Here is a 13,171-nt window from a genome sequence, read left to right on the forward strand (position 1 = left end):
CGTTTAAGCGAGCGTAGGGTAATTTATCGAAGTATTATTATTCAGTATATCAAAAATAATAACGATTATCTTTTTATCCTTCATACTTCCAATTGGTTTCGTTATATTTTTTAATGATATTGTGTAGATGCTATTCAAATATTTTTTTAAATAAAAGAACGAATTTTTTTGAATATTTAATACAGAAACATTGATTATTTTAATTCGTATTATGTAGTGTATATACGACGAATCCATTATAAAACATAACATTAAAAAAGCGGACGCATCCTAGACGTACCTATAGCAGTTCTTTTTTCACCAACAATATTAAAAACCACGCAGGTAGAAATATTATCGAGAGAATACGCCCACTATAACCGGAAAAATAACGCATCGTCGCTGCTTAATCATCATATTTTTACATGATACTCACTGTCGATAATTAAATTTTAATTAATTTTGAAATGAATATATTATAATCATAATTATTAGGCGTTGATACCATCTTTTTCTGTATACTTTTTTTCTCGTAACACCAACAGTAGCGACATAATATATACTATACAGTCTCTCACCAATATACCTATATTGCAGCTAGTTAACTCAATAAAAATATTGTACAACACCTATAAAAATAAAAATATACGAGTAAGTACACGTGATGAATTGAACCAATATAATAATTAGACCGTTGTCTCGAGTAAAAGGTTTGTTCAAAAGGAACAATAGTAATATAATATAACATTATTTCGGAATTTCTGAAAACAGTATTGACTTTTTTCCGTGTGACCAAGTCGCGTGACAAAAACCATTGGATAGTAATATAATATCACGACGTCTACACAGTATTGTTTACAAGTGGAAAAACTCGTGAGATCGCTTATCGATGATGTATATTATTATTATATAGCGCAATATTATTACTAATAAATAATAATAAATAATAATTTTTATTATTTATATGAGCGGGGGGGACCTTTGATAGACAGAAACGATGACATGTTTTGGGTTGCTGTGTTAACATTAGCAAACGGCTATTTCAATTACTATAATCACGATCGGTTTCGGTTTTATTAATAACGATTTTTTTTTAATTAATATTTGATTATATAACGATTGGTCTTAATTGTGATATACGCACGATACTCGTACGGCGGCGCGGTGACGGGGCGCAATCACAAATTAATTTTACTTCCGTTATTATAATATAACAAACTGGCAAAGAATGCTTTTTTATTTTTTCTCTTCTATTTTACTCTGATAGTTTGATAAAATTTAAAAGAATCTAATTGTAAATATCGATTTATAGATTCGTATTAGGTTTTCAATAAACGAAATACAATAAACAATAATTAAGTGTACTATATACTTTATTCTACAATATTGTGGTAATATTTTCTAGCTTGGGGAATGGTATAATGTCAATATAATATATATCTAACGTAGTTATAAAGGGCGGAGACGACGCAAGCTTACCAGCTAGTCTTTTTTTCGACGACACATTTCATTGTACCCCGAAATTACGATTGTAAAATAAACAATTACAGTTATTACACCACTACACCACTACCTATTATCACCGCATGTAATGGTAATTGGTGGTTTCACCATCACCGCCTCCATAATAAATGGCGTGACGTATTTTTGTCGAATCGCTGCCATCAACAGGGAGTTGGTCGTTTTGCTCTATGTTTCCTTCTCTCTTGGCAGTCGTCATGTCAAAAGATTAATGTCATTACGGCATTATGATGAGGAGATGCACGTAATTACAGGATACGATACAACTGACCGAGCAATTGTACACCTCGCGATCACGCAACGATCATCATCGTTTTGTTAACCATTCCAATTATCATAATATAATTTTTCCTCAAATTATGAATTATTATTGTTGTTGTAGTTGTTATTATTATTAATATCATTACTGTCAATTTTGGGTGGTTAACCTTTTGAAATAAATTAATTTATATAATTTCTTTATACTAGGAAAAGCGAGAAGTTTTGTGAAATACTTCATTTAAACAGCATCACAGAAATCTTATAATAAATGTACTATAGACTTAGCGTGTACACTTATTTTCTAGTTTAAATTAGTTTCTTAAATTATTGTCTTATATATATTTTTTTTTCTCGTGTGGTTTATAGGTACCTAATTGTTTCATTTCTTGTATATTGTTTCCAAATACATTTACTTTTAGTTGGATGTTATATTTTTCTATTAATAATATATGCGTTCTACAACAAAAATCCATCAACTGTAATTGAATTTGGGAGATCGTGTTAGTGGATTCCCGGCTGCGGCATAAACAAAAAACATTAATATCCCTTATTAACGTCAGTATAGGCCAAACAAAGTACTTCAGTTTCAGTTTTATACAGGGACTAAATTTTCAGATTAAACCTTCATTTTCTTATCTTTCTTGACAGTTTATTAAAAATATTTTTATTTATAGTATGATACTATATATTTTTTTATAAAGTTTTATGAATTAATAAAACAAAAATACTCAACTATATATAGGCTAAAATAAGATAGAAAATATCATATAATTTCTTTATAATATAGCCTCACAAATTACCGTAAAAAATTGAAATCAACAGTTGATCAAAGATTTTTTTTAGAGGAGTAATAATTGTACTCTAAACATATATTACGTATGTTTAAAATATAAGAGTAACGGTCGATTTTAATAAAAAAAACCTTATTACCGTATTCTTGCAGTAATACGAAACTCTTTGTAACATAAGGTTTCCTCGAGAATTTATTAGCACATAATAATATAATATATCCAAGAAAAGTTATGATTGTTAAATTTTTGCAAATTCCACTATTGTGTAACGTTTATTTTGATATTTTTCTGCGAGTAACGAACTGCTGCAGTGTAAGCTGTTTATTATTTTCGTCATATAATTTATTTTTGCATCGTCTTCGATATGAAATATACGCGCATTACTATGTATATCCCCACCTCAATCGTGATGAAAACAGAAAGAAAAAATTGTATTCAAAACGCCGGAAGCTGTTAAAGTATGTGTATACCGCGATTATTCTACCACGACAAAACAGGACACGACGCGATGAGAAAAACTATAGAGAAAATCACGTCGTCGTCGTGGCTGTATAGTAAATAGGTGGGTGTCTTCCGGCAACGGACACAATAAAAATAACACAGACACACACATACCCACATAATTCCCATGATTACCACCATGGACGAATTATTTTTATTTCTTTATAGAATTTAAGAAAACGCGTATATATATGTATAAAGTCTGCTGTGATGGCTCATTTAACTCAGCAGCGACAGTGGTTATCCGTGGTGTTGGTACTATAGTAATGCTTTGGCCGAATTTCATATATAATACGCGTATACACATAATACATAGATGGGTATACATATATATATATATATATATATATACCGAGACCTGTGTATTAAATATAGACACTAATCGAACAAAGATATATTTGTAAGTAATAATATAAGTTTACAAACCGGATATATTATGATTATTGTCGGTAGGCCATAGGAAGAATTAGGAAGAAATTGTGTGGAACGAAAGCGATGAATGATGATAATATTTATATATATAATATAATAATATTTTCACATTGATATAACTGTGAACAAAAAGACATAATATATTAATAATATAATAATGTGTCTTATATATATTTTACTGGCATGATGTAGTGCCGGAAATAAAATATTAAAATTGACAATTTATTTTCGCATTCAAACTTAGTACCTATTGATTTTTCGAGTGTATAAAATAATATGTTCATCAAACAATTGTTAAAATTATCGTAGTATACGGTCGTTAAACGAGTTAAAAATACATCCATGTATACAAATCGCCGATACGTGTACATAATATATTTGCATATAATAAGTAAAAAGCAAACGCGTATATTCAACGTTTGTAAGGTTTCAATGTACCTAACATTTTTTATATTATTAATAATTATACGTAAAAACATATACACGATGGTCGCGTATAGTGTGTCACTCGTGCGAACAATATAATAGGTATACTATAATATAAGTAGGTACGTTTTATAATAATATAGTGTTGTAATTACCGCCGTGTGTGAGATAATGTTATTCGTTAAAGTCTGTTTACGACGACAACGACAGCAGCGGCGATTATTGTATGGTAATTTTTAAAGAAGTTTACTTTGCAGCTATACGCACACGGCACACCACACACATATTTATACGCAAAAGAGAATGGAGACAGTTTTTCTTACTATTTATAATATACCGCGGCCGTGTTTTTCTTGCCTTCTATCTTTTATTTTTATTTTATCTTATACCTTATCTCTTTTGTTGGTTGCACAATAAAAGAAAAATCGAAAAATCGCCTTTCGTCTCGTAATTGGCGACTTGTGTATCGCGCGCGCGAGTTTCGTTTCAATGCGTTCATAATATTATTATACTAGATATATTGTGAATAACAATTTATTGTGTATAATACATATACCATAAGCGTTTTGTACAGAGAATATATTATTATGAATGCGGACAAAAAAAAAAAAAAAAATAAAATAAAATAAATATGTATTATGAGGAGCGTACGAAGAGACGATGACGATAGCCAAGTACAGTTTTCAAATGTCCAAAATTCGTGACCAGTCGCGTTCTCTATTCTTCTTAATGAAAACATTAAAATATATTATACATGTACTGTTTTTTAAACGTTTATTATATTGTACACACAAATAGTACATTTACATTATACAGTGTGTCCGATAAGTGTGTGAACTATGTATACGTTATTTAGTCTTACCGACGTCCCGCACTCTTCTACCACACACTGTAGACATGTATATGATTATTACCATCGTGTATGCAAACTGTAGGGCCATACACACTTTGTACGTATTAAATACACTACAACTATAGTATAATAATATATGTAATGCGTCGCATGGAGAAATAATGGAACTCGTTTTAGAAAATGAATTTTAGTTCGTATTATTATTATTATTATTTTCGTTTCTTCTTTTTCTTATTATTATTATCATTATTATTTTTATTACCACCGCGCGCCGGCTCCAGCCCCGTAACTTTACTACACCGTCATCTTTATAATGATCAACATCATCATCACCGCGTATAGTCGTCTCCGTCGTCTTCGTCGTGATCATGGCCGTCACGAGGGCGTCTATTTCGCGTGTGCACGTTGTCAGAACTTATTCCACTCCTCATCGTCTCCTCGAGCTGTAGTATAAGTTTGACCTCTTGACTCTGTACTCTGTGCGTGGATTGGCGTGTGAGAGACGCATGGACGTATCGCGCACGTCTTTCTCTTCGTTCCTCTCTCTAAAAAATAAAACACCTGTCAATCATTGTAACGTGCGCGCATTACTGTACCATTGGGATATAATAATAATATAATAATGATAATAATAATAATAATAATAATAACGATAATGATAACAATAATATTATTATTAAAATTATTTTAGTACTTCTATCATCTGACTACATTATACACATATACAGTACACACACACACACACTTTCTTTAGTCGGCTGACAGCTTGGAGCGTTTTTGTTATTATTATTATTATTATTTTACTCGTTTCAAATCGACAGAGTCTCGCTGTAAAAATTTAACCGCACATAATGCGTATGTATACATATTTTTTTGTAACCAAAAAATACTAAATTGATTTATGGGAATATATTTTTTTAAATATATAGAAGGTCGACACCGCTGTAGGATTACCTGCATGCAGTCTGAGAGGAGATCTAAGTGCGGTTGACTCGGCGGAGGTTGTTGTAACTGCCTAGAGGGAATTTTGACGTATATTATTTTGAAAAATGTTAATCTTAAAACGTTCAAAAGGTAATAATAATAACAATGATAAATATTAAATTACATCGTTATTTATAATGATTTAAATATTTTTCGTTGAATTATTTTTCTCAATCAATATTACTTAGAACGTTGTTTCTATATATATTGTTTCATGTGGAATGTTGAACGTTTCTATTCTATTCTTTAACAACTATGGTATATAGGTATAACGTGCATGTACTGCATGCTACCTATATGGTTTATACACGTTTTTTCTCTCGTTTTACGAACACAATTCCAATATGTTTTTATTTGAATTTTTAGCAGGTATTTGAGAACGAAACACTACATACAATGTAAAAAAATATGTTGAGGTCAATTATTTTTTATTCTTTTTGTAGATTTGAAATATTGCGCGTATCGGCCGGCGTATCTCTTTGGACATCGTCGCCGGGTCGTACGCAAAGTATAGGTATATTCGTGTTCTATACGCTCTCTATGATAAAATATTACAAAATAAACACATTTGGCCTTATTTGTTGTAGAATAATAAGCGGCGTGTTGTTCACGCACGTGCATATAAAATTTGATGACGGGTGATGGCACATTTTGTATTCAGTATACAACGAAATACACGACATCTGGCAATACAAAGTCATGACGTGACCGGATTTTTTTCGCTCTAAAAAGTCTTTGCCGATCGTTTCGATTTAAATATTTTTCAATTAAAATCACGTGAAAATAAAAGGTTTTTAGATTTTATCAGCTAATATAATATAAGTATCGATATTCAATACGTGTCTAGTCGATGATACCCTTTCATATATTTTTTCCGTAGAGATAACGTATATAAAATATGAATAGCTATATGTACTTATATACATAATATTACTGTAAATATATTTTTATGTAACTATAATTAATAGTATTGATTTGGAACAAATAAATAATCATCACTTATAAAATATATATACTTATATTTATTTAATATGTATATACATACAGATAATTACGTTCGCGAGCGCGTAGTAATGTATATACCTATATATAATAAAGGTACATAAAAAATAGTATTTTCTTTATTATCACCGTAAGTATAAAATAATGTATACGATTGCAGTGGTTTTAATAGATTTTTTTCCAAACTCGTAATTATCGCTTTCGAAATCTCCTCCCATAAATACAAATAAATACCCCTTCGGACGACAGCTCGTAACAGTCGAAATGGACATGACAGATATTATTTTTTTCAACGTTTTACGCGTTTAAAATACCAGTTTTAAAATTATAGGTTGTCTTGTCCGACTTAATTCTTTCTTCACACAGGCACAGGCACATCTATATACTTATAAATACTTATACGAATGTATGTTATACACATATAAAGAATATTAAAAATATTATTCAGTCAGATTAAGTGATATTTTGTATTATTATTATAAATTTAGTATATTTTTTTTAAATGATCATGTTAATAATATCTATTAATTCAACATTATTATTCGGCATATTTGATGTACCTATTTATATATATTTTAAGTTATTTTATATATTATACAATATTGCTTGTGTAATAATATCGTAACATCTTTTTCTGATATTAATGTTAACGTGATCTTATTGTGTATATTTTTCTAGGTAAATGGTGTCAAAGGCGAGATTGGCCTCCACCTCTAGACGCCCGAGCGGCATCGGCTGCGGAAGCAGCGAAACGTGGTCTTCTGTATCAATCTGTGTTCCTTGGCGGTAGCCCAAATGATTACAACTCGTGTAAGTACATATTAAATATAAATTATTTACATTTATGGTAAATTTAATAATCGTTTTTCATATACCTATGACAGAATTATATAAATAGGTTAATTTATTCAAAGTCACCAAAATTGTGCCCCTCGTTTTTCTCTATTAACGATAGGATTTTTATATTTATAAATGGCTGTGAGTTAAGGTATTTACTGACCGTCAATAGGATTGCCACTAAAATGAGCATTTGACGTGTACGTTTAGGTTTGTTGTGCCCTTTATTAAATAAAAAAAGAAAAAATGGAAAACCCCTGTCAAAGAGTATCAGGGGTAATAGAGGATGTAAAGTAGAGAAGGAAAGGGCGGTTGAGTAAAGAGCGAGAGCGGGTATGAGTGTGGAAACATTTCCCGGTTTGCCAATGTTCGTAGTCGTTGCCATGGAAAACTTGAACCGCGCGAGCGCCGTGCGCCGCGATGCAGTCAACCAGGCAGCCATCCATCTCTCCCTCACGTATATATATATATTTGGTTGTCGGCGACGATAATATAATGTGCGTCTTGCCCTTTTTACTCCGCATACATTTTGTTGAAAATATTTGCTAACCGTGGTGCGTGTAGATACACGCGAGATATCAATTAAAATATTTTTTGATGACATTTTATCTGCAATGAAATGTGAAACCTATTAAAAATATATTTCTATACAATGAATTGTAATAATATAAACGTTAATTAAATGTATACTCAAGCCCATGTACATCATGTATTTATGCGTTTTATAATGCTTATTGTTTAACATAATTATATTGAACACAATGGAGTTACATTACTTTTGTTATTTTTATTTTAAGATTTGTAAAAATAGTAACTATGGAATAGATTTCTTGTATTTTAATTTATATTTTTAATTTTCAAAACTTGTTAAGTAGTATTTTATAAATTATTTATGTTTTATAGGTACATAAATAAATAAATAGGTACCTACCTAAAATATTCATAAGTTTATTTAAAATACGTGTGGGTTACATTATTATTTTTTATTTAAAACTGGATAAGAGATCTTAATAATGGTGTAAATATGGTTATGGTGATGGTGGCTATAAGAGATACACAGTATAACGATGATAATAAACCCCCTAAGGGATAACTATTTGTGGTAGTGGGGTCCAGCTGGTCTCGAAGGAGCCAATTACTGTTGTTGCTTCATATATCCCGAAAGAGATTGATTGACCAATCAACATATAAGTAGAAACTTTGAACATGAACTTAGAGAAACATGAAACACTCATTTAAAAAAAAATACCATTAGGTATAATGTAGTAATATAAAGTTTGAAAATTCAATGAAAATTCTGATCGTTATTGGAACCAAGAATATGTTGATTTTTAAAAAAAAATATAATTTTATTTCTTACGGTTTCTTACGGTTTGTTATGTAATGTTTAGTTATTTGAAATATATCCATTTATCAATTATAATAACGAGTTTAACGTCATACCATTGCAATATTGATAGTAATTATAAATATTTTGAATGCATGAATGTAGATTCTGTTGTTTCTACATCGTCGAAAAAACAAAAATAACTATTGTCCAATATACTAGTATATTACAAATTATATAAATGTACATAAAAATATCTAGCTATTGAGGTATATATATATATATATGTATATATGTGTAAAGGGCTAGAAAGAAGTGAAAATACGATTAGCGGTACTTGTAACCGCAACTGATGGAACTTTTTTTTCGTTTGTACTTATTTTCTCTTTATACTTGCTGCATGTGACAGCTACTACGTGGGTTGGTGTGCGCGTACCGTTTTCAGGCTGACAACGGCAACGACGACGATGATATCAAAAACAGCCCATAAAGTGAGGAGGTCTCAATTATAGTATACGTATAAATATATATATATATATATATATATATAATACCATTCAATAAGGGTAGGAATAGGGTGATTGTGTATGCGGAATGGAGGTGTAGTACGCGCACCGGACCACTGGTAAAACGGAGGTGTGTTGGTGACAGCCAGGAAATGAACGAACGCTGGTCACCCCCTTATTCTCGTTTCGGTTTGCGTTAACTATAATACTATATCAAATAATATCATAGTTATCTTAAGTTGTAGAAAAAATATATAATAAACACTGCTAGCTCAGTTAGGGCTTATATTAAATTTATTTTCGAAAAAGGGACATTTTTTTCACACGGTTAGAGCTGTAGGGTTAGGCCAATGTTTTGGGTTGGCCTATATTATATAGAATAGAATAGATTTGTTATCAATTATCATATTTAATTTGAAAACTTATATAATTTTATTTGTAATGTGGTTATTTTTGTTGGTTTATTTTATTAATAATTTATAAATAATAGTATTTTGCAACAATTACTTATTTATATGCATAGGTTATACTTATACTATAATACATTAATACGAGGGTAAACATTTTAATTACAATTTTTTTTATTGTATTTTTTTTAAAACTAGAATAAAAAATATGACAAATTAACCATTTTACTTATCGTATGCACTTATTTTTTTTCATTCGTAAAAAGTAGGTAATGAGTATTGTTCAATATTCTGATATAGAGTATTATTTAAAATAGAAAGCATGTTATACCCTATATTATGCATTTGAGCCATTTTTATTATCTAATATAAAGAATTTTCCAAAGAAAAAATTTCATTATAAATCATACGTTTCCTCGTTCTATAATCTGCAGAGCAAAAAAAGAATAAAACTGTCTTATATTTTAAACGATTGATATTTTTGTTCTCGTCTAAACAAGCTTAATAGTAAAATTATTCATCATATTCCTATAATGTGCATTTGTAGTCGATTATCATACATTTTATTTAATTTTCTAAATAGAAGTAACGCACATTTACGATTTTTTTTTTAAGTAACTATTATTTGATATAAATTTAAACAACAATCGCAAAGAATCAAGTTAAAAATATATTTTTTCTAAAAATATTACACAATTGGCTTCAATTCTATTATTAAAATATATCGATTTATTTTATATCCATATATGACGTAGCGTACCTATGTATAATACATTCTTTAATTTTTATTATAGCCATAGATGGTTTACATTAAATTATTAAACTCTTTAGTCGCACGTTTATAATATATTCCATTATAGTCGGGGTCGTTGTCGGTCTGCAGGCATTTTTTGACCTTAACCATATTATAGTGTTGGTGGCCAGATTCTTTCTCTCTCTCTCATTCTGTTATTTTCGTTGTTGTTTTTTTAACTTGTTTCATCTCGAAGGCACCGCCACCATCATCATCATTATCATCATATTTTTGTGGTTAATTCTCTTTCGACATTAACGTTGATGTATTACAATAATATTCCGTTTATAAGACTTTCGAGTAATTTTTAACGCTATTATTTTTATTTATTTTTTTTTTTTTTTGTATGAACCTGAGGGGTTGAGATTTTTTTCTTATGTTATGTGATGCTAAACCCTTTAGTAAATTCTCTTAAACTACGATTAAGAATATTATTATTATTATTATTAACATTATTATTTCAGATATTACATAATATTATAATATTATATTATACCGTTTGTATAGTAAAATATCTACATAACTTATAATCGTTATTGTTAAACAATGTATTTACAAATTCAGTGGGAGTATAACTAGCTTATAATATTTTAAATTACATCCAACTTTTTCTTATCCATTAGTCATTGGTTGCAGTCTTTATTTATCTATATTTACAAGTTAAACTCATTATAGTCCATCAATCTCATAAAGGTCGTGATATAATACTTATATTAATATTTTATATGTTTGCATGTATGTAATCCCAAGTTGTGCAGTGAGTTTGATTTCATTACTTGTTATTTTCTTTTTTGGTTTTAATGGCTGCCTTGTTCAAAGTCGTTGTCCATAAACTCGTTTTCTCTTATCCGTTTAATATGCCACCACCCATTTTCTTTGACCAATCACCATAACATAAAACATCAGCATGTATAGTTAGGTATTAGTAAAAAAAAATATTCATGTTTGATTGTTTATTAATTCTTTTGATATCAGATGAGTTAATCGTTATTTAATGAATGATTATTAACGTATTCAATTCAGAACAATTAAAAGTGACTAACAAAAGTACCGATATGGATTATTGTTTATAAATGTGTATAATGGTAGGTAGTAATTTAAAAAAAATTTGTTTTATTAGAATTTTAATTTTATCAAAGTATATAGGTAATTTTAAGTTGAAATTCAAAAATGTAATGTTTAAAAATAAAAATAAATCGTAATGACCAAAATCCCATGTTTAATTGACGTGCAACAAAAACACATTAGGAAGGGGACACGCATAGTGCTGCAGCTTAACTTATAATAAATTACGAATTCAAAAGTTGAACTCTGACAATGATACGGGACGACGGGTCCGCCACAACGACGCGCGGTCGAGAGAGATAACCCTTCCTTCCTAATGTGTTTAGGGGGTCAGTCCCTCGGATATAATATTGTAATCCAATCAAATACAAACAAACACCTAAACCCATTAGATAAACAGTTTTTACTCCTCACCACCACTATACTACCACTACTGTTGTTTATTTAGTGTGTATGAGTCATTACACACTCAATGTTATATAATATGCAGCCGTATAATATGTTTATGTCCCCAACCACCAACTATTTCTTATCTGGCGTAGTGTGCAGCGTGGCTGTTTTATCTACAGTCAACATTAAAACAACGCACTGAATGTGCATTCTGTTATTGTTGATTTTATTTTTTTATATACATATTTACGAACATGTATAATATCATATATGTTATTGGTGAATTTAAATAAAATTATTATCGTCGTGCAATAAAATATTGTAATTCTCGTCGTCATCGTTGTTCAAACCGATGGTGGATTGTATTCGTTACTGTAAGAATATATAACGTTCCAACTGAGAAATATTCGGCTTTTTGTTGAAAAATGGTATTAGAATAAAACGGTCTCTTGGAAATGCGCTGCAGCATCTAGCTGAGTATGCACGTAGTGGTGGGGGTGGTAGAGGTCCCTTATCGGTCGTGTATATAGTGTTATCCGCCGTCACCATGTCGTGTGTGCAACGGTAAAAGGTATATATATATATATATATGTATATGCGATAAGTGCGATAAGGGAGAATAGTGTATGGGCAGAGATATTGTTTTGATTGTGCTCGTGTGTGTATAAGTGTACGTATATATGTATATTGTATATATTTTACGGTGTGTGAGTGTGTGTATGTATTCTGGTCGGTAAAGTGAGTAGAAAGAGCAATGCAGAGGGATTGAGGGGGTGGTAGCAGTGATTGATCACCTTCTGTAGTGAATCTGATAGCGACGGTGCACATTTACCCACCACCAGTGCCGCCGGCGTGGGAGAACGACGGCGGCTACAAGCTCTACGACCCCTAACTTCCGTAAAATTACCAATTGCACACGCAGACAGACGAATTTATAACCGTAGGCTCTTTTCATTTTTTTTAATTAAAAAAAAAAAAGTCAACAAATATAGTTCTTTTGGCATTTTTTTTAAATATACGAATTTTAAGTATGTCTTTTATGACATAAAAAATATTATTTTATAGTAAAAAAAAAAAATCGGTGTACCCAGTTAGT

The 13,171-nt window shown here is 30.2% G+C and overlaps 1 protein-coding gene across 3 annotated transcripts in view; it reads left to right on the forward strand.

Moving 5' to 3' along the window:
* The window catches only part of LOC112595137 (homeobox protein homothorax), a 97,927-nt gene that overhangs the window by 46,963 nt on the left and 37,793 nt on the right, over positions 1–13,171 (forward strand). For all 3 annotated transcript variants that reach the window (XM_025340230.1, XM_025340232.1, XM_025340233.1), the window contains one exon: positions 7,429–7,560. In XM_025340230.1, coding sequence (XP_025196015.1) covers positions 7,429–7,560 — 132 coding nt within the window. The remainder of the gene's footprint in view (positions 1–7,428; positions 7,561–13,171) is intronic.

Source organism: Melanaphis sacchari, unplaced genomic scaffold, assembly GCF_002803265.2.
Source record: "Melanaphis sacchari strain LSU unplaced genomic scaffold, SCAv2.0 Contig25_pilon_pilon, whole genome shotgun sequence".
In the NCBI taxonomy this organism is placed as follows: Eukaryota; Metazoa; Arthropoda; class Insecta; order Hemiptera; family Aphididae; genus Melanaphis; species Melanaphis sacchari.